The 23,225-nt window shown below is 47.7% G+C and overlaps 1 protein-coding gene across 1 annotated transcript in view; it reads left to right on the top strand.

Annotated features, from left to right (window-relative positions):
- Positions 1-23,225, top strand: part of LOC119445518 (pancreatic alpha-amylase-like) — a 58,001-nt gene that overhangs the window by 23,431 nt on the left and 11,345 nt on the right. The window contains exons 3-4 of the mRNA XM_037709783.2: positions 7,263-7,452; positions 11,962-12,283. Of these exons, the coding sequence (XP_037565711.1) occupies positions 7,263-7,452; positions 11,962-12,283 (512 nt within the window). The remainder of the gene's footprint in view (positions 1-7,262; positions 7,453-11,961; positions 12,284-23,225) is intronic.

Genomic DNA, 23,225 nt, shown 5'->3' with positions numbered 1-23,225 from the left:
TGCGGATAGACTCGCAAAAATTCGCTGAGATTAGCAGATTCAAGCAACCCTAGTCACTACAAGAACTTCGAAGGTTTTGTGGGCTTGTGCTCGTACTGAGACCTTTTAGTGCTCAAATTTGCTGACCTGGCCTACCGGCTGACTTGCCTACTTAACGAGAACGTGCGCTTTAAATGGTCAGCTGAATGCCAGTCTTTGATCTCTCAGCTCAAATTTGTGCTTACTTTGGGACCCGTACTTCGCCACTTTACGCACCACGGGATCTCAGAAAACGCTAAATATCCAAGCAGTCCTTAAAAGTAGCCCGTATAACCGTACATCACAACGTTGTTCGCAGATACCAGTAGCGACTGGAAATTGGAATACCAGGCTGCGTATTGAGGCTGTGGAGATATTCAGCTTTTCGTCAGATCCCTTGGTCCGTAAACTTTTTTGGTCGATTGTACATACCGACGCCAGTGGAATTGGCCTGAGTGCAGTCCTAGTTTAAGGTGATGATACTGTGGAGGGTGTGGTTGCCTGTGCGAGGCGCTGTTTATATGTAAACCTTAGTGAAACTACACTGTAATTGAGCAAGAGTACTTCGAAATCATCGTCTCCGTCCACCTGTATCGCCCGTATATCTACGGCTACCGATGTTCAATTGAGACCAATCATCGCTCGCTATGTTAGCTCACTGGACTGCTGACCCGTCCGGCTGTCTTGCTCGTTGGGCCCTATACGATTTCCAGAATATGATCTTGAGGTATGTTACAAGAGCGGTCGCCGTCGTCACACTGACGCTGATTGTCCTTCGTGACTTCCCCTTCTGACAACCCAGTGCGACGCCGACAATTTCGACGAATATCTCGCCGTTCCTCAGCCCACGTTTCCCGGCATTGCCACTTTAAGCACAGAGCGACGCAACGACGACAGTTTGGCCCTTTCCTTTTTTTCCGCTTTCGAAGCGCCTGGTCAACGCCGCATCCTATACAAGCGGAATTATTCTGGCACAGGCGTCCGTCTCCTTTTAGTCATTCGCGCGAGTTTGTGACATGATGTGCTCCAAGCCATGCAGGATGACCCTGTGTTTGGACACACTGGTTTTTCCATGACCTTGCAGCGCACGCAAGAACATTTCTGTGGATCGAAGACGCGCCACAGTACGACTACGTACATTGCCAGCAGCCAGATATGTCAACGCTCCAAGCGCCTCACTTGCGGCCCACGTGGATCCATCTCGTCGCACTACCTATTTCATCGTTTGAGATCGCTGGTGCTGACCTGCTTGGCCCGCTTCCGCGATCAACAAATGGAAACCGATGAATAATAGTATGCGTCGACCACCTGACACGCTTTGGTTCATGGTTGGTTTTGAATCGCCTGTATATTTCACTTTATCATCTAGATAATACATATGAGCAGTTCTATAGGCAGCAGCACTTCCCGCCTTAATCAATTTTCGTTGGCTGATTTATGTCGCGCCTATAGCCACAGAATGTCACACAGACAACGACGCAGTCCTACCTTCTGTTCAAGTACTCAAGCTTTGCGCTAGCTGACCGCGGCTGCGCTAATTATTCATTTCGTGTTAGTGGTACGCCTAATCCTCACGCTGGTTATACCACTGCGTCGACCACCTGACACGCTATGCCGAAACTGCGACGATTCCGGCAGCGACGGCAGCTAAACTTTCGCACTTCATGCTGCTGTTCACCATTTTTTGTAGCATCTAGCCCCTCGTGTCACCATCAGCGATCGTGGCCGGCAATTTGTTGCGGATAGCGTCGAGGTGCTGCGGAGTCTTTCTGCGCCTCAGTTTCGTCATGCCGTTTCGTACCACCTGCAGACTAACGGTCTCATTGAATGGACTAGCTACAACTTTGGACTACATGTTTTCTATGTATGCCAATTCCAAACATAACAATAGGGCGTTGTCTTGCCTTTCATAACTTTTGCCTACACTACTGGGTAACATAAGACCCCCGTATACGGGCATTTTTTATGCTTTCTGCGTCCGCCAAGCACGCATCACACTTCATTCTAGTCTTCAATTTGCCCAAGACGGCGAACATTCTCTTGCCGAGACGCTCTGCCGCGTCAAAGAGGCCCGAAGTATTGCCGACCTCCGTACTTTTCCCTCGCAAGACCACACCAAAACTCGTTAGGACGAGCGCCATCAGCACGTATAGTATTGGGGGCGACGACATACGGAGTCGCCATCTGTCGGAAGCGCCTCGCTTGCGTAGTATGAGGGATAACGCGGCGCGCTCCTCGTAGGTATAGCTGTCGGCGCGCAATAAAAAAAACCAGGCAGGAACTCTCCTGGCTATTTCTGTAAGTACTCTCCAAACGAGGGAGGTTTCGTACTGTCAAGATAATAATCTTGGGAAAACATAAATCGTACAGCGTACCGAATACGTACAGCGAACTCCCATTGCGCGAGGTCGCCCTGATGGAGTCCCCCGAATCAGCTTCTTGCGTGAAAGGTATAGGCGCTCGCTGAGAACAAACTATGTGAAATATGTCCTTAGAGTGTGCTGTCTGTATAACCAAATGAAACATAACAGAATGAAGCCTCAATGCAACGATCGCACGAGCTCGCAGCGCCCGACGGCGCGTCTGCATGCATGTCCGCGCACCATGTTTCGCTTTCACTGCAAGCGCGTTTTCGCACTGTGCCGTCAGGTTTAGGTAGCTGCATATGAACATTTGACAGTACACAAGCAGTCATTGTGGCGTGGACGCTATCAGAGCGGTTCAAAAATAATTTCATTATTACTACGGACTTCGACGCTATACGGTGACTCGTGATGTGCCATCGCCAAGATTCAATTTTTTTTCATTTCTTCTAAATTCTTAGACGATTTCTCAAGTTGCGTTGCACTGTATGTTTATCGTTCTTCTCAGCTAGGAATTTCTTGCTGCTACTTTTTGCTAATCCAGTACATTCGTTGTTTGGTGCTAACACAAACATGACCATATGCCATGCCTTTTTTGAATGTGCTTCTTACCGTTCCCTTTCTATTGTGGTGAACTTGCCAGCATCTAACACCAACAAGTTCATAGACAAAATCTTCATGGCATTAACCGGTCAGTGCGCGCGAGCGAGCTTCTCAGTGCACGCTTTCTGCTGCTCACCGAACATCGCAGCCTCAACGCCGTAGCAAAAATCTTCCTCCCGGAAGTGCTTGCTACACACCTGAGTAGTAGCTGATGGCTGCTTGCCGGTTCTAAGTTTCGCAATCCAAGCTTCACGCACCTTCTTGGCCTGCGGGTACGCGTGAAGGCTGACACCGGGGACCAATGCGTACGCGTACGGCGGCATTGCGGTACCGAGCAAGAGCCTACCATGTTGGACGCCTTCAAACGCAGCCACTGTCTATTATAGTCCTTTCATGTGCTGTCAAACAGACACCTGAAGCGGGAAAACATCCCCACAGAACTGTAGCGCAGGTGGGACTAAACTTTCGTTTTCAACTCGCTTCGGCGCTTCCGAAGCAGACGACGCGGCCGCTGTGTCCACGTGATCCCTCATACCACGTCACGCCGACGGTGGCGCCAGCTTTTCCAGTGGTGGAGCTCGCCCCCAATACCAAAGGCAACTTAGTCTTGCTTTAGACGCCAGTTCGCAAGCGCGGCCTATACCAGAGTTCCTGACCCACTACACCGGACCCTTTGTCATTCTGCCATGTCTCAGTGAAGTCACGTACGTTATAGCTCGCCGCGTGTCCCCAGAGCTCCGCTCTAGCATGACCGAAGTCGTTCACGTCGCCTGTCCTAAACGTTTTCACCACCGGATCCGCGAATGACTCGCCCGGCGGGCTTTGTCTGCAACGTAGAAAATGATTTGCTACGGTGAACGATTCATAGAAAAGGACGACGACGGTGACCCAAACTGCTCCGTATTTAGGCCACTCGCGATCATCCTTCTCCTTCTCCAATAAGTAAACGCGTCTCACTGTAACGTGTACAAAGCTAAAGGCAGTTCGGATACAACACGCCAGTTCCAAGGATATGGTGGGTCGTTAATAACCTTGCTGGAAACTTTAGACCAAACAAGCGATTTGAAGCCCTAGCATTGAAGTTAGGCAAGACGCCCGATTGTCTTGCGAATGCCTTTGCCCAAGTGTACTCTTCTGGAAGGTCAGCCGGCACAACCAACCCGCCTCCGCCGCTATCGTCGTCTCCGATGGATGCTCCTTTTACACTGAGAGAGATGGAGCTAGCTATGAGCAGCCTCCGACATCGCTGTGCGGTGGGACCTGACCGCATAAGTAATCAGATGCTGACGAACCTACCGATTGAGAAACGACGGGACTTGCTGGCATTTTTTAACAAAGTGTGGGCTAGAGGGGATATACCACATTTATGGAAGGTAGCATGGGTGGTACCGGTTCTGAAGCCTGGAAAAAATCCTGCAGCTCTGGACTCATACAGACCGGTATCGCTGACCTCCTGTGCAGCAAAGCTAATGGAGAAGATGGTGTGCACAAGACTCACTTGGTCTGTCGAGCAGGGTCGAAAACTACCGCCGTGCATGACTGGGTTTCGCCAGCGTCTAAATGCGCAAGACAATGTGCTAGACCTGCTAAGCCACATAGAACATTATAGTGCTGATGGCCTGTCGACACTTGCTGTTTTTATGGATATTTCCAAGGCTTACGACTACGTGTCTCCAACAGCCATCATCAGCCAGTTACAAGTTATAGGCGTCACGGCTCATCTCTTGCACTTCATACATACGTTTATCAATGATCGCCGTATCAGAGTCCGTCTTGGTAACACTTTGAGCGATGAAATAGGTATATTTCGCGGCGTGCCACAGGGGAGTGTTTTATCTCCCTTATTGTTTAACATCGCCATGGCTAGCCTCCCAAGAGTACTAAACCATCGAACACCAGTGAAGATATCTACATATGCCGATGATATTTGCATATGGGTCTCCGGCTACCCGCATCGGCGCCTCGCACGAATAGCCCAGGGAGCATTAAATGCCATTCAGGGCCACTTGGCAACGCTTGGACTATCACTATAAGCTAAGAAATCATCATTCATACTATTTCCTGGAGTTAAAAGAAAATCTACGCGCTTGAAGCTGAATATGGACGGATACCACATTCGACAAGTCACCAACGTCCGATTTCTTGGCGTTACCTTGGACCACAGGCTAATCTGGCGCCATGCTGTTGACCACGTTGTGGCGTCATCGTCACAGAGGCTACATGTGCTCAAGCGAGTCGCTGGCATACGCTGGGGCAACCACCCGACGTCAATGCTACGGCTACATACAGCGTTGGTTACCAATCGGATCCTGTACCAGCTACCCTTGATGTCACCCTCAGATAGCCAATACGAGCGCTTAGAAGCCATCCACAGAGAAGGTAATCGACTTTGCCTTGGAGTCCCGCAGCCAGCGTCGAACAAGAAAGTGCTCTACGAAGCTGAGTCACAGCCTCTGCGACTTCAGGCTTCCCAGAGTCTCATGATCCAGTTACTACGATTGAGTGAGTCTACGCCCGGCAAAGCCCTGTTAAGACGTATAAGCAACAGGCCGTGGGCACATTTTTATGCAGCAATGAACACACTTCGCGTCTTAGGATTGCGCTGCTCGAGAGAGAGGGAAAAGATAGAACCGCTCTGAACATTCGAGGACAACACATGCGACATAAGTATACCACGATTGCAGTCAAAGAGCTGCATTCTATCTGCAGAACCCAAGTCATTAGTCCTACAACATTTGCACACGACTTACCCGAACTACCTACAAGTATACACAGATGGCTCTGTCAAAGTAGACGAATACCGCTGTGCAGCTGCATTCCGTATTCCCTCTCTGAAATATACATGGTCTGGCGGTCTGGAGTGTATGTCCTCGTCGACAGTTGTGGAAAGCGTAGCAACAGCTTCTGCTCTGCGCAAACTAAAGACTCTGCCTTCGCAGAAGGTGGTTGTCCTTACGGACTCAAAGGCCGCGTTACAACAGCTATACCGCGGTCTGCCATCCACCAAGTTCCCACGCAAATCACTAGCCCTTGTAAAAGAACTCAAGAACAAATGCTTCACGGTAAAGTTTCAGTGGATTGCCTCCCACATTGGTATTACTGGCAACGAGAAAGCTGATGCGCTTGCATACGCAGCACTTTATCATCCTCCCAAAATCAAGGCTCCAACGAGTAATCAAGTGAAAAAATCGGACATTCGAAATCACTTTGGGTCGCTTTGGATTCCACCACATATGCCCTGCGTAACCAAGAGATTTCATCGAGAGGAAGCATCACTTTTATATCGAATCAGGACAGGATCTGCTAGTACACCGGCCTGGTTATTTAAGACGGGACGAATCAATTCTCCGAACTGTGCGGCATGTGACGAGACAGGAGATATTGAACACTTTCTGTGGTCATGCCAGCAATTCCAAGTTGAAAGGGACGCTCTCCTGAAGAATCTACGAAAAAAGGACCTTCCGCATGCGTGCCTGCAACACCTTGTATTTCCCGAGGGATCAGTTATAGCCCGCACAGAAACTTCACGTCTCCTTATGGAATTCTTAAGAGAGACTGGTTTGATGGACATATGGTGAAACCATTCAGCGATATTGTAAGAGACGCTCAGGCGGAGCAATTGCCGGCCATGATCGCCAGGCTAAACCCGCCTGCTGCTACAATTCACCACCACCACCACAACAGACTTAAATCACATATTTCAATAGGTTCTTTCAGGTCTCTCGTGTACGTGACTCCGCTGAGATAAGCTGTTCCTCTCGCTTGAAATATCCGTTTTAAGTGCACGGTAACAAAATTGCTCTATCACAATTGAAAGTTTCCGTCGTTCAGTGAACATGCCAATGCGGTGTATACACAGCACCAGCAATACGAGTATCAACGCTGACTGGTGAAGTCTACGTTTGGTATATTTTCGCGCTACGCATACACTCATGAAATGAACTGCTGTATTCTGCACTTAAACGCCAGGATTTTTCAACATTTGGAGCCCATTGCGCCTGTCCTTATGTATGGTATCGCTGCGCACGTAGTACTAATTCATAGATATTTTTTCTGTGATCCGTCTTCCACTGCCCTGTCTCACGCTTCGTTCCCAGTTATCACTGTAGAAATATATTTGTCTTTTGCAGCCACCTACCAAGCAGTTTCAGCAAACCTAACGAGTGTCCACGTACTCGCACGCATTCAAATGTTCAGCCAGGTGCATGCAGCGATCTGCGAATATTTTGCTCGAGTCAGTAGGCCAACATTTGGGTTTCTGCACTTTTGTACCCGCAGAGTGTACGTGGACGTCGTGATAAACCACATGACCGGAAATCTGGAGATAAATAAGGGCACAGCAGGGAGCACGTTCAGTTACGATGAATTCAGCTACCCCGCTGTACCCTATGGTCCCGATGACTTCAACAAGAAGGAACAGTGTGGGAGCCAATCAGGTGGCATCGACAGCTACGGGGACGCACAGCAGGTGAGAACAATTCATGGGATCTGCTTTGTTGTTGTTTGTTTGTTTTGGTTTTCTAGAATTCGCCGATGGTCCTTTGTTGGCAGCTCTCACTTGCAGTTCACATATATCCATCCAAGATCCCTGGTACAATACACTACACGTTGATTTTAAGTTTTTTTTTCAATATTCACTCAGACGTGATTATCGGCACCTAGCAATCAATCCATCCCCGTATCTGTCATCTTCTATATCAAGGCATACTCGCCTCCACTCCTACTTCGCTGACACCCTATTTTGCACGAACAGATTTATTCGACATGTTTTCATTTTTTCGTCGCACTGTAACTGATTGGAATGATTCTTTATGACCTTTGGCCTCAATTTGATGTCTTCTCAATTATTAACGTTATTAACTGTGTTGTATTTGCTTTGTTTACCTTTTTACTCACCCTGCTTGGACCTGTACAAGGCTTGCAGTATTGAATAAATAAATAAATAAATAAAATTATGCAAAATATTTATTCTGGGTATGAAGTACGGTGCATGTGTAACTGTAAAGAAGAGGTTTACTCACATTCTTTTCATCCGCTTACGATAAATTTGACACTAAAATGATCTAGACCTCTGTGTCGTCCCAGACGGCCGAAAGCAACCTTGAGGTGTGTTTCGAAATCATTGAGATTGTGTGAAAATACCGGACGCGACAGCAACATGCAAGGTACTACACGCAGTTCCATCTTCATCTCTGCGTTTAAGCAGTGAAGTGCAGTTTTTACGACAGCAAACATGAGGAGATGATGGAGATACCACGTACATGGAGCTACCGCTTTTGGCATCAGACGGTAGTATATAAATTTTAAAAGTTGTTTTTCAACTGCATAACATAACAGTAGATAATGAAAACCTCCTTGAAGAGCGATTATGTCCCATAGATGTGTTCGGGTCTCAGGAGAATATTACAGATGCCTATATAGTATATTATAAACTTCGAAACTATCCGATGCAAGAACCTAACACTGATGTTACATTCCGTTGAATTTGCTTCCTGCACAAATGTTCGACATTATAGCTGTAATGGGAGCCCATATGTTACGCAATATGTTGCGCGCACACGCTCCATCGGAGTCTTCGAATGAATTACCATGAATTATGGTTAATTTTCCCTTTCTCCACATTTGCAATTTTCAACTTGAAATAATTAACGAATGGTATCGGACGTACCGATTGAAATACAAAAGAAGAATAAAATTTTACACATCACCACTTCAGTATAATCTCCAAGTACAAGCTATAAAAGTATTTAATTCGGTACTTGAAGCCCATAATTCTCACACATTTGTACGTTATACAAAAATTTTATTGCTCTTGCACATCTATACTTAGTGACGATGAAGCACTATCACCAAAATGACTAACTGAATACGCGCGTCAGCAAGAGTATACATAATTTTGTGAGCCTTCTTTATAAATTTTGTAGAACTCGTGCCTCTAGGCTCTCACCGTTAACGGCACTGGCGAGGCGGAATTGCTGCTGGCAATGACACATTTTAGTATATCATTTGTCTAACATATCTATTATTGTCATAGTACACGAAGCTAGTCATTGTCATTATGTTAATACTTGTACATTTTACGCAGTTCCCAGCGACAGTATTCAGGCCTTTATACAGCCAAGTTACATCTAACATTTGTCATTGACCGTGCCACCAACTACGTAATACAATTTCTTCGTACTCTTATACCATCCCTGGCCCTAGTGCGATATAACCCTATATACCATCATCATTATGGTTCTTTTTATAAAACGCATCTGAAGAGACACTCTTGTTAGTATAACGCCCTTTCAAAACCGCGCTATAAATAATAATATTGAAAAACAAGTGGCATTGTGGGATTTTTATAAATCGGCTTGGTTTTGGAAGTTTTGAAATCGACTTTGACTGTGCTGCTCCACTTCTCAGGCGGAAATCTAGAAGAGTTGTAAATTACCTGCATGAAAAATGGCATTGTCCAAATTGTTAACTTGAAACGCCGTATTTACTACATAATTATTATTTTTGTGGCGCTTGTTGCAATTGCAAACCGAAGACCATCAGTAGTGAAGGTTATGTCTGCTTAGCATGAACCCTACGATTAACATAACTTTTGAGGTATCTTGCACGGGGTCCGAATATTTGGTTACCCGCCGCGGTGGCTTGGCGGCCATGCTGTTTCGCTCTTAAGCACGAGGTCGCGGGATCAAATCTCGGCCGCCGTGGCGGCGTTCCGATGGGGGCGAAATACAGAAATGCCCGTGTCCCTTGCATTGGGTACACGTTAAAGATGCCCTGCTGGTCAAAATTATTCCGGAGCTCCCCACTACGGTGTGCCGTATAATCAATTCGTGGTTCGGGCACGTAAAATCCCAGAATTCGATTCAATTCTAGATAACCGTCCTCGAAATGTGCACCGAAATACATTGTCCTTGTAGTTAAGCTTCCTAAAAGTATCCCGCTAGCATGCTGGCGCGATGTTATCTTCAGGGCTGGTGCATTCTTAGCACTGGTGAATCCGGAGGGCGTGGGACGGCCGCATTCGCCCCCCCCCCCCCCTCCTCGCCGAGACATGCCGGCTGACAGTATTGAGCGTGCAGCGAATTCGACTATGAATGCAATTTCACATTCTAGTATACAAAATTTGTGCGCCGTGTACTTGTAGCTTTTAAATACCAGGAGCGATCTACAGCTGCATGTACATGGAGAGAAGTTCGCACGTTTGTAGAATCGATGGTGCAACAACGCGAAACATAGTGACGAACGTGGCAGTGTTGTGTACTAGCCTTCATTGTTATCTACACGGCCGCTATTAGTTACGTAATAAATTTTCAAGTGGTTCGGCAAAGATTAGAGGAAACGATCCCGCACACGACAAAAAAAATTGTCTTTTTATGGCACCACCTTTGTTTGTGGATGAGTGTATCGTAATTCGGTAAACCAGCAGGAGGCCTAACAATGACTCGATGGAAGCGGCTTTTCAAGCGCAGCTTGTATTGGCTCAATCGTGTCGGCGTCGGCGTTGGCGTACAAAAAAGCCCAAGCCGCGCGAAAACAAAAAATTATCGTCTGGATGAGGAAGTGAACCACGGACCTCCGGGTTGCGAGAGCACCGCGCTAAGCGATTCAGCCACTGTCTTTTTGTTTTATTGCCTGCATGCAGCACTAACTTTTAAACGCTAGAACATGTCAAACACACTTTGGCCAACATTGCAATATTAAAATCGCTTCAGCTTAATCAAATCATCGAGAATAGCCACCTGACTAAAGAGGCTGCACTCTGCTCACAGTATATTTCCCGAATATATGCGACACTCTCAATGAAGTGAATTCTCGGCGGACGGGTATCGACATCCGCATTTCGCACTACCATTGGTGTTTTCCACAGACTGTGGAAGCCAAGGAGCATAAGCATATTGCACGGAATTCCTCCTTCGTTCTCTGTTGGGCACAAACCGAATGCCTAGAGGTGTAATAGGTAGTTCTTTTTTAATGTCCCACCCGCTGAGTAATGTATGTGTAGGGGGGCCTCTGTCAGGCAGTTGCATCTGCCTTTAGCCCCTTCATCCCAGACAATGAATTGTCTAAATAAAGCATTACCAAAAAGTCTCCGTTGTAAGACATCCCAATGAAATATTGGATCCCAGCAATCGATGAACACATGCTCGATGGTCTCCGGTTTTTTGCTGTCGGTTCATTGTGCGCGCCCTTTAAAGCGGGGTTTCATATGCATAAGAAGTAGACGCGGCGCCCGCAGCTGGCCCACGCGATCACGCCATACCCGCAGCCAATCACAGGCGTCCCCTCTTTCCGTAGGAGGGAAACAGTGTGATCGCGTGTTCGCTCGCCTCGCGCCGCCGTTTCCCGCCAGTTCAGGCCCGGCAGTCAGATGGGGAGGCCGCGTTTGGTTATTTTTGACGAAGAGCAGGCTTCGTTGAAGGAATGGCAGCATCAGCGGGCCCGTGAACGTCTCAAACGCCGAAAAAATTTACCAACCTCTCACCTAGAGTTGGACAAACTTCACGTGCACCCCTGTTACTGGTAGGGAAGGGGTTTTAAGTTTTTTGTATGATTTACCCCTATCTCGCACTTTCTTGTACTTCACTACAATAACTGCGTATGTACCTATAAACACTTCAAGCTCTAGGAAGTGTGCGGAACCAGACTATTGCGTCTGTTCACTGGGGCTCGAGACGTCACACGAAAGCATTGTCGAAACTGGGTTGTTTTACTGCAGCGAAATCAGAGGAATGAGCACAGGAACGCCTGTGTTACAATTTGTCAATTCGTGTGTGTGTCTTATGGTGTTTTAACACCAAACAGCCTGTGGCGCCCTTTATGAGCCGACTCTCTTCCATTGTCGCTGTTTTCAATACGTCACGATATCGAGTAGAATTAGAGAGTATTCCTTCTAGTAGTATAAAGGGGTGTGATTCTGCGAACTTGTCCTACGAAGCCACAGAGCTTTCCCAGTGTTTACTTATGAGTGTTCACACAGGTGCGCAACTGTGAACTAGTCGGGCTCCGTGACTTGAACCATGGTAGAGAGCACGTTCGAGCCAAGGTTGCAGAGTTCCTGAATCGACTGATTCGCTTCGGCGCGGCCGGATTCCGCGTTGACGCCGCCAAACACATGTGGCCTGCTGACCTCCAAGCCATCTATGCTAGGCTGAATGACCTCAGTACAGAGTTCTTTGCCCCGGGAACTAAGCCCTTCATATACCAGGAGGTGATCGACATGGGCCACGGCGAGCCGGTCACCCGTTGGGAGTATCGCCACCTGGGCAGAGTGACCGAGTTTCTCTACGGCGCTAAGCTCGGTAAGTGCAGTGTGAATGCATGCTGCTATTTTCTATTTTTAGATTGCCGAATTTAAAAGAAGAGCTAAGGACAGCTCTTTATACAAGCGAGAAGAGACTATACAAGTAATTAGGTTTAACCTATGAGTGTCTTTTGTGCGCTGTGCATTCATATTTGAATTTAAGGTATGCGTGTGATTTTAGCAATAAGTGTGGGAAATATGGCACTGAATCAGGCGAAGCAAAGATTTTAAAAATTGCGATAACGTGTGCTCGTTTGCCATTGAACTCCGATAAGTATGGAAAGCTAGAATCAATCTTTGCCAGGATCTGGAAGCCCGAGCATAGGTAAACCGTCTAGCGTCGCTCACGTCTTCCGTTTTATGAGAATTACCACCGAAGTAACTAGAAACACGATGCATACAGCACAGTGGGAGAAGTAGGCTAAGAACGTTATGACAATAATGAAATCATAGGGAGAAGGAAAAAAAGAAGGAGGCTTCAGGCTAACCCACTTGCGTAGTTCCGCTCCGGAAAGACCCATCTTCTCACCAAGGGCAACAAATTTTTCTAGATTCATAATGCCCTTCAAAAACTAGCCGCGTGCAAAAATATCTGCCTAGATTTCAACTATCAAACTGCTCTCTGCACACAAGTTAGCAAAACCTGGTGCAACACTCAAAACTGTTTACAATAGCAATGTAAACGACCCTAGGTCCTTTCTCCCTACTATGGACACACAATTTGCACCAGAAAGGTCCCGTCGCGGACGCCAGAAATATTGTCACAGACCCCGATGAACGAGGCGCAGACGCCGGACCAAATTCCAAAGCCGAATTATCAGCTTACGAAAATAATCCCACGAAAGCAAGGACAATTAAGAGTGGGCCCTCTGGTGCGCCAGCAAACGCCGGTTGCTGTCCAAAGACCGAGTCAGAGCCCAGAATTGTCAAACACAACAAAATATATTCTTCACACAAGGCAGTTACACACACACTTGCACACTTAGGCTAGACACAACACAATACAAATCAGATGGGCATTAACAAACACAAGAAAATAATTAACGACAAGCACTAAGAGTCCAACACGTAAATTACAAAATAAAAAGGAGCACTAAGTGTCCAATAGTATTCACCAGTGTTGGTCTTGAAGTCGGACGATCTCGGCGTAACTCGGGGCAAATCTCGAAGAAAGAACTTCTTCCGGAAATGCAGACGCTCGATGAACCCGGCGACTAGCTTGCCGGGGAATCCCCTTTTTCCGCAGACGCTCGGTCTTCACGTTACATCACTTCACCGGTGCGGACTGAACTCTCGAACTCCCTGAATTCCACCCTCTGATTCTCGCACGGCGGTTATATAGCTTCCACGGGCGTTCTAGAACTTTCCTATCGGTGTCGTGATCTCGTAGCATGGCCAAAGCTTGGGATGCTTCGAGTCTTTTCTCGTACCTTAGACCGCCGCTGTCGGAGCATTCTCGAGGGGGGTGATGACTGATCCTGTTGGTGTATGCTCATGCGGTAGTAATGTCTGCCGACACGCCGGGTGAGAAGGTGTCTCTGGTTAACGTCGCTTCGTCGAGTCTCTTCCAGACGATTCGGCGCCGTGTTAGCGTTGTTGCTTGAGGCGTATGCGCTCTCCCCCTCTGTTGAAGTTGCCGCGGGGCCGGCGCGTTCTTTCGCTGGCTTGCGTGACACTCGGCGCGCGCTTGGATAACGCGCTCATTTGTGACACAGTCACTTCACCACCTCTGCTGGCTCATTTTGACCCGGCTGCTAGAACAGAACTTCGCACCGAAGTAAGCGGCCATGGCATTGGTGCTTTCCTCGCCCAAACACAGAACGGAGCCAACCGTGTGATAGCGTATGCTAGTCGTCTTCTGTCACAGTCGGAGAAGAATTACACCATTACTGAGCGGGACTGCCTAGCTCTCGTCTGGGCTGTCGCGAAATTCCGTCCGTACCTATATGGACGGTAAGGACGTATTTTTGGGCTAGTTGGTTCTTCATCATCAAGTAAAAAACAGCGCCAGAATATGCACAGGACCAAACGACGAGTAACGAGACAGACACAGGGCGCTTGCGCCCTGTGTCTCTCTTGTTACTCGTCGTTTGGTCCTGTCTATACGGACGGCCGTTCGTGGTCATAGCAGACCATCATGCGCTCTGCTGGCTCTCAACACTTAAAGACCCCACAGGGAGATTCGGCCGTTGGGCATTACGATTACAGGAGTACACGTTCTCGGTAGTGCACAAATCTGGCAAGTTACACAATGAAGCCGACTGCCTCTCGCGCAATCCCGTTGAACCATCCGACGCCACTGAAACGGACCCCGACACCTATGTCTTGGCGATAACAGACTTCACTCATGTGGCCGACGAACAACGTAGAGATCCATCGTTGCTCTCTCTTACTGACCATTTGCAATCCGGCACCCTCGACCCTTCTTCAACATGTTCTTACTTCAGGATAATGTTCCTTACCGCCGCAACATGCACCCCGACGGCGCACAACTCCTGCTCGTTGTCCCGCATCATCTGCGCAGGGACGTCCTCGTCCAGTTTCATGACGCCCCCACTTCCGGGCACTTAGGAGTCTCCAGAACTTATGATCGCATACGACGACGTTTTTTCTGAAAGGGTCTTTATCGGTCCGTTCGCCGCTACGTAACATCTTGTGACCTGTGTCAGCGTCGCAAGAAACCTGCGACTCAACCTGCTGGTCTCCTTCAGCCAATTGACATTCCAATCGAGCCGTTTCATCGAGTGGGCCTGGACTTGCTCGGTCCTTTTCCAATTTCCACGAAAAGCAACAAATTCATTGCAGTCGCTACGGATTATACCACTCGATTTGCAATTACTCGAGCGTTGCCAACCAGCTACGCTACAGACGTAGCCGACTTCCTACTGTACGATGTCATCCTCCAACACGGTGCTCCACGTCACCTACTCACAGATCGCGCTCGCTGCTTCCTGTCTCGTGTGGTTGACGATCTACTTCGATCATGTGCTACTCATCACAACTTCACGACCTCATATCACCCTCAAACTAATAGACTCACCGAGTGCTTAAACCGTACACTGACCGACATGCTTTCCATGCACGTTTCCGATGACCACCATGATTGGGACGTTGCGCTGCCGTTCGTCACATTTGCATACAGCTCATCGCGGCATGAAACTGCCGGCTACTCACCCTTCTACATTCTCTTTGGACGCCATCCCTTACTACCCTTTGACACCTTGCTCCCTTCTGATCCGGCCTCCACGTCCACGACTTCCTATGCGGAAGATGTCATCACGCGTGCGCTCGTCGCGCGCACAGTAGCCCGCGCTCGGCTCTCGTCATCGCAGACCACACAAAAGGCCACCTACGATCGTCGACACCGGGATACTGATTTTCCACCGGGCTCTCTCGTCCTTCTCTGGCTCCCATCTCGTTGAGTCCGCCTCTGTGAAAAGTTAATGTCGCGGTACGTCGGGCCCTACCGCGTGCTGCGCCAGGTGACTCCTGTCACCTATGAGATATCTCCCATGGCATCCACCTCATCGACTGCCGCACCACGAAGTGACATCGTACATGTTTCTCGCCTCAAACTTTACAACTGTGATAACCCATTTTGACCACAACAAGCACCGGGACGGTGCTTCATCGGCCGGGATAATGTCACGAGCAATGGCAAAGACAAAGACGTTGTATTGTGGCTGGGTCAGAGGCTCTCTTGTCGGACTGAAACCTGCAGGAACGTGTGCGCTCTGTGCAGACTTGACTAGACAAGCGCTAGCCGTTTACTGTTAATTAAATACTCCCCGTAACAATACATATTTATTTATCTTCTTTGGCTGCGGCTGTGGACGTGGCTCGCAGTGCGGCTCTGCTCATTTCTGTGCTATGGCTATGACAACGGCAACGGTGCGACATAGCCCGTGCGAAGCCCTTGCTTGCACCGTCGTTGGCACCGTCGCTGTCACCACGTGCGAAGCCAAGAATAGAAGTTCTCTGGCCAGTCGGGCCCCCATCGTTGGGCTCGCTCCTCTGAGTACTGCACCCGAAGATCGTTATTGCGTTATTCTGCCATCTCAGACATACCAGCTGATCCCAGCACCGTGGCTCGATGCGTCCCATTTTCAGATTTTGGTTTCCTACCTTTGTCCTAGATTACCAATTTCTTGTAGTGAAATAGGCAATGTAATGAAGGCTGCGAAAATACAGCACACTCACAAGCTGCAGGCGACATGTGCTTGAGCGTTGCTCCCTTTGTCGCTGATTAGGTTGAAAATATTGTTACGCGGACGAAGGATTAGGCACTGGAGACAATTTACAATGCATATTTACAAAAGACAACTGCAGCGTTGGCCAGTTCAGCCGACAGCTCGAGAGCAAGGAGCAGTTCGTCTTCTTCGTCGGGGCGCCCGCGTGCATCGTCCACACAAAAAAAACGCAATATGCATGTATTATTATCCCCGGCGACAGAAGCATCGTCCCGGCGCGTCTAAATATCGGTGGTAACAGGAGAGTAATACGGTTTTAGGCGTGCGACATGCACAACGTCATTGGAATTCGGGGCAGAGGAGGCACTGGTACTGACTGCACCGATTTCATAGGTAACTTGAGTCACGGCACGCAGCACTTGATATGGACCTGTGTACCGAGACACGAGTTTTTCTGACAGGCCAACATGACGAGTTGGGGACCACAGGCGTACCAGAGATCCAAGTGAACAGTGGACGTCTCTGTGTTGTCGATCGTACAAACGCCGTTGGCCTTCTTGGGAGCTCAGGAGGCGACCGTGGGGCAATTTCGCGTGCTTGGGCTGCCCCGGTGATGGCGTCAAGTGCATATTCGCTGGTCTCTGCTGCAGCGGATGGAAGGTATGTGTCGAGTGGCAATGTGGGTTCTCGGCCGAACAACAGAAAGAACGGGCAATAATCGGCGGTGTGGTGACGTGAAGAATTGTATGCAAATGTAACATAGGGTAGTGCAAGGTCCCATCATTATGGTCGGACGAGACATACTTTGCAAGCATGTCTGTCAGCGTTCGATTCAGACACTCCCTGAGACCATTAGTCTGTGGATGGTAAGACGTAGTCAGCTTGTGCCAGGTTGAGCAGGACTGCCGGATGTCGGCGATGACTTTAGAAAGGAATGTGCGACCATGGTCAGTGAGCAGTTGGTGTGGTGGCTCCATGCTGTAGAATCACATCGCGTATAAGACAACCAGCGACATTTGTCCCGCATCTTGCTGGAAGCGCTCTGGTGAGGGTGTAGCGCGTGGCGTAATCTATCGCCACAGCGACCCACTTGTTGCCAGTAGTTGAGAGACGGAAAGGGCCAAGTAAGTTCAAGCCAACGCGAAAGAACGGCTCCGAAGTAATGTGCAGCGGTTGAAGGCACCCGACAGGGAGCGTCGTTTGTGTTTTGCTGCACTGGTATTTCTCACACAACGCAACGTATTTTCGGACGGGGTGGGCAAGGCCTGGCCAAAAGAAATGCCGGTGAATGTGGCCGTAGGTGCTGCAGACCTGAGGTAACCGGCCGTTGGTAAACCGTGAAGTTCTTGGAGAACAACTGACCGGAGGAGCTTAGGAATGACGAGGAGTAGGGCAGGACCGTCCGGATGTACGTTGTGGTGGTATAATACACCATCCCGGAGAACAAACAAGTGAAGGGACGAATCGAAAGGCGAAGAGTCCAAGCGATCAATTATGGCACGCAAGGTGGCCTCACGGCGTTGCTCGTCGGTGACGGGTAGCAGCTGAGAAACGGAGAAAACGCAAGTGTCGGCATCGGTGTCAGGGTCGGCGGGTGGTTCGTCCACTGAAACAGTCTACTTCTTCATGTAAGCGGCAAAACGTGTATACTACTGCATATATGAATATTCCTCTAGCCGCAGAGCCCCGCGACCAAGCCGGCCGGCGGGACCTTGACTGAGGAAAGCCAGCAGAGCGCGTGGTGGTCTGTGATTACAGAGAAGTGCGTGCCATACATGTGCGGGCAGAATTGGGAAACCGCCCAGACGAGAGCCAGGCATTCACGATCTGTAATCGAATAGTTGCGCTCCGCTGCTGTGAGGAGGCGGCTAGCGTAGGCGATAACACGATCACGTTCCTGTTGGCGTTGGGCTAAGACGGCTCCGATACCGTGATCATTGCCATCGGTACGGTCCCCTGTAGGAGAAGACGGGTCAAAGTTGGCCAGTACAGGTGGCGTGGTGAGAATGTTGGCCAGGTGGGCAACCGCGCCAGCTTGAGTGGTACCCCACGTAAACAGCACGTCCTTCTTCAGAAGATCAGGAAGTGGTCGGGCAATCGCCGCGAAATCTTTAACGAACCGTCGGAAGTACGAGCGGAATTCTTTGAACTTCGGGTAGCAAGTTCTTTTCTTGCAGCCAGCTGCCGACCGGTCGGATTTCCAAAGAGGTCGCCGAGCTTTTCGTTGAAAGTATCCCAGCTAGAGATCTCGTCCTCGTGGGTCCAGAACCAGGCACGAGGTGTTCCGCCCAAGTAGAAGATGACATTCGCTAGCATTATGGTTGCGTCTCAGCGTTTGTTTTGGCTAATCGCTGAACAACCGCGTGAAAACAATGCAGGACACTCTTGCGAAGGTTGATAAACAGTTATCTGCACTCATTTCTAAAGTCGATGAGTTAGAAAATAGGAGTCGCAGAAACAATTTAGTTATATAAGGGCTGACTGACGATGACGAAGAGACAGCTGCTGAACTTGAAAGTAAGGTAGTGACTGAGGTCTTTCAGGCCAAATTAGGATTAACTGTCTCTGGCATTGAGAGGTGTCATAGAATTGGTCGCAAATTTAAAGAGAAGAAACGCCCTGTTATACTCAAATTTTTAGACTACCGAGAAAAGGCGTCAGCATTGAAATCCGCGCACAAGCTAAAGGGTTCCGAAATATCAATCTCTGAAGACTTTTCCACCAGAACGCGAGAAATACGAAAGCACCTGTGGAAGAGTGCCGCGCAAGAAATGGCCAATGGAGCCAAGGTGAAACTAGTGCACAATAAATTGTCCGTTGACAATGTAATGTACGGCTGGGATGAAGTCAAAGGTGCCCGTTACAAGCTGAGCAGTAAAAATAAATGACAGCACAAGCACATTCCTAAATCACTAAAAATACTAAATGTAAATTGTAGAAGCATATTAAACAAAATTAGTGAGTAGAAAGGAATTTTACTTTGCGAAGATCCTGACATCGCGGTCTTAACAGAGACATGATTAATGATACCATTTACGATAGTGAATTTGTGCCGGCTTCCTACAGTGCACTTCGGAAAGACCGTGGTGGTAAAGGTGGAGGTGTTGCCACTCTCTTTAAAAATATTTAAATATATTGAGCATGCCTGAAGTGCCTAATATTGAATGCATTTTCTGTAAGGCATACCATAACAATGTGCGGAATATTGTAGAAGCGCTGTATAGGCCGCCTGGATCGCCTGTTACAGTCTTGGATAACCTTAAAGATTATATGACAACCTTTATTAAGCTAAATGATAGCATTATTTTAACAGGCGACTTCAATTTGCCGGATATTGACTGGTGAACGTTTGCACCAAACACGCATAGTGATGAATCAAGCGAGGCAATGCTTGATATAGATTTCTCATTTGACTTGCCGCAAACTGTAGAGCACCCCACCCGGATACAAGGGAATTCAAAATCGATTTTAGACCTCTTCTTTGTTTCTGGAACAATTTTAGATGTAACTAAATGTGTAGTGATACCTGGTATCTCCGATAGCGAGGCCGTTCTCCTGACTCTTTACGGCCTGACTGTTGATAAAATTTGCTCTCAAATGCATTTTAGAAACTTCTCCCGTGCTGACGATGTTTCCATTATTGATGTTCTTTCCTTTAATTTTTATCATTTTGTAATAACACTGCAAGTTTTCAAGAACTTTGGGATTAAGTTTAAGGCCATGGTACATGAATGTATTAATGTTACGTGCCGGTTATTGTTAAAACGAAAACAAAAAAACCCATGGATTTCTCGGATGACACCGCAGCTAAAAAGAAAACTGAAGCGCATGAAACAGAAAAGAAAAGCAAACATTCTTTCTCCGGAATTGGAACAAAATATAACTTGCCTTAGTTCTCAGCTCAAAAAGCAAACGGTCATTGCCAAACAGCGTTATCTTGAAAAATCTTTGCCCAACTTTATATCAGAGTCTCCTGAGAAATTCTGGCGTTCGGTTTCCCTAACCTCAAAGACCCATGATCAGTTTGAAATCAAAGGTGTTGTGGTCAGTGATGCACAAGAAATATCTAATATCTTCAATGAACATTTTGAGTACGCATTTACTGATGACAACTTTTTTCCAAAATTTGAAGCCTTACTGCCGCCTTTGGAGGATCTTGTCATTAGTGAGCATGGTATCTCAAATATGTTGCTTAACCTCGAGGTAAAGAAATCACCTGGACCGGACAATATACCTAATGCCTTTTTGAAAAGATATGCACAATGGACATCTAAATATTTCTTTGTTTTATTTACAAGGTCCTTGTGTGAAAGTCAAATTCCGAGACTGGGGGACTGCCTGAGTGAAACCGCTTCACAAAAGTGGAGACAAGCGATTGATCAAGAACTACCACCCAATTTCGCAAACATCGACTGCTTGTAAACTACTTGAGCACATAATTCACAATCACATATCAAACTTCCTCGAAGCTAACAGTTTTTTTACTAAATATCAGCATGGATTCAGGGGGGGGGGGGGGGGGCTACTCAACTTGTACACAGCTTAGTCGGATACAACTTTAGAAGACAGCGGCATTTGCCCCTCAAAGGCGGATGCACACGAGCCGGCACCAATAGGCGCGCACTTCAGGTGACGTCATGAGCTGGACGGCCGGTGTCCCCCGCCGACGGAGAACATGCCTAACATGGCCGCCCTCGCTTCGAACTGGGCCGAGTCGCGTCAGCTCTGTGCGTCTCCCTTCGTCAGAGTGAATTCGAATTGTTTGTGGTGGTCTGTCATGCCGGAAATATTATTGTGAGCTTACGATGCACAATTTGTGCCGCGTGCGTTTGTTCTGAGCCGTGAGCCGGCGAAGAAAGATTGCAGCGAACATCGGTGACGCTGCACTGCGCTTCGTGTCGAAACAGGATCCCGCGGCGACATACCGCTGCAAAGAAACATCGTACGTGTTTGTTCCGTGGTGTTTTCTTTTGCTCCTAAGGGAAGTTACGACGACGAGAGTTCGCCAAAGTGTGGTGCCTACTGTGAGCGGCGGGTGTGTTTGTGTACTGTGCCCCTGCGTTTCTCGTCGGACGTGGTGAAGTGATGGAGTACAACCATAATCAGGATAACGGAGAAAAGCGTGCGTGGATGAAACCAACCTGCGAGTTTCTCAACAGAAAAGATTTGTGAAAGCAACCTCCAACGCAAACATTCGTTGCTGCCAGCTCAGCGTGCAAACGACCGATCGTTGGCAGCAGTGTGATAAGATAGCCGAGCGTCTAGCAGCGTCGTTCGAGTGTTGTGTAGCACTGTCGATTGATTGCTTTCCACCAATGCTAACAATCAGTGACTAACACGCGCTGCTTGAGCGAATGTCATTAGATTGTTAACGGTCAGGCGTTTGAAAGCAGTGTTTGTTTCCTTAATGTCAGCCTGACTGCTAATATAAAATTATGACTGATACAGTGGTGCCGTTGCAAGGGAGCTTGGCATGAATTCGCGTCGCTGTGTGGCTTAGAACTCTTCGCTCACTGCACGCGCCAGCTGTAGAAAGCCTGCTGTGACACAATCGCGCATAAGCTGTGCTGTCAGCGCTCGACTTGCTTTCCCACAACACAGCTTTGCGCTTTGTCGTGATATGTCGCTACTAAAAAATTCCTATGACAGTGAAGGCAACAGAGCCAATATGTACATTTAAAAAAAGTACGACAAAGTAGGCACAGCTGCTTGTGAACTGACTCCTAATAGTTCTACTTGCGTCTGCGTTAAATGTGTGTGCGTGTTTTCTTGTGCGTTTATGTATATTTGTTATTTTGCCCTTTTTTCATTTTAGATCTTAGTTTTCGTGCTCGCGTTTGTGTTCATGTGTGTGAATATGTGAGTTCTTCCGTGCGTGTATGCATTTATTCCTATTTCTATCCTTTTATCTTTGTTTTTGTTCTTGTAAGCATGCTGCAGCCACGACTTTCTTTACAATTCCATTAACTCGTCTCATTCAAAGCACCAAGTGCAGTGAATAGCAGGGCTGGCCTCTTCGATGTCATTAAAGCCATTCTCTCTTGTCTACCTTGCCTCCTCAGTCTGTCACCTTGCTTTGTTTTCTCCTACTATTGTGACCTTGCTTCTTGTGCTGTTGCCGCAACGTGAGTAACCAACTTGCACCAAAAAAAGTTCTATCAGCTGTGACAACAGAAACATTGACAGATACAAAATGTTAAAAGCATCACGTGGCTTGCACAGTTACTTCGTCTCTTACCCCTGTTAATGTGTTTATGCATCAGTGCATACGGTAGCTTGCCAGAAGTGCACATGAAAAGGTGCCATATTGTGAAACAGCACCTTGCTATGTTGTTGCATTCAGTCTTAATAAACAGATGGTTTTGCTGCCCATCACATGTGGTGGTACACATATATAACATTGTGCAGTGGGGTATCATTTACTGTCTTGACGCTTTCATCATTACAAATTCAGTTTTCTAGTGGATTGGGTCCAGCAAAGCAGTGCTGTGAGAGCTTTTGCAACTTTCACCATTTATTACTTCCCCAATACCACTGTCTGAATCTGTCCGTCACTTTGCCTACGGCTTGTAACGAACAAAGTGACTCACTGAAACACGTTCAACTTTACTGAGCATTTTTCCGGTACGCACATATGACAAAAAATGCTAGCAAAGTTAACCACGTTAGTAATTGTGCTTGCATTCGCATTACTTGCTCGAGTCAGATTAATAAATTTAAAATTGGCTATGACAACACTTCAATTTTCAG

The sequence above is a fragment of the Dermacentor silvarum genome, chromosome 3, assembly GCF_013339745.2.
Source record: "Dermacentor silvarum isolate Dsil-2018 chromosome 3, BIME_Dsil_1.4, whole genome shotgun sequence".
NCBI lineage: Eukaryota > Metazoa > Arthropoda > Arachnida > Ixodida > Ixodidae > Dermacentor > Dermacentor silvarum.
The sequence above is the reverse complement of the archived record's forward strand: the minus strand, read 5'-3'. Positions and strand labels throughout refer to the sequence as shown.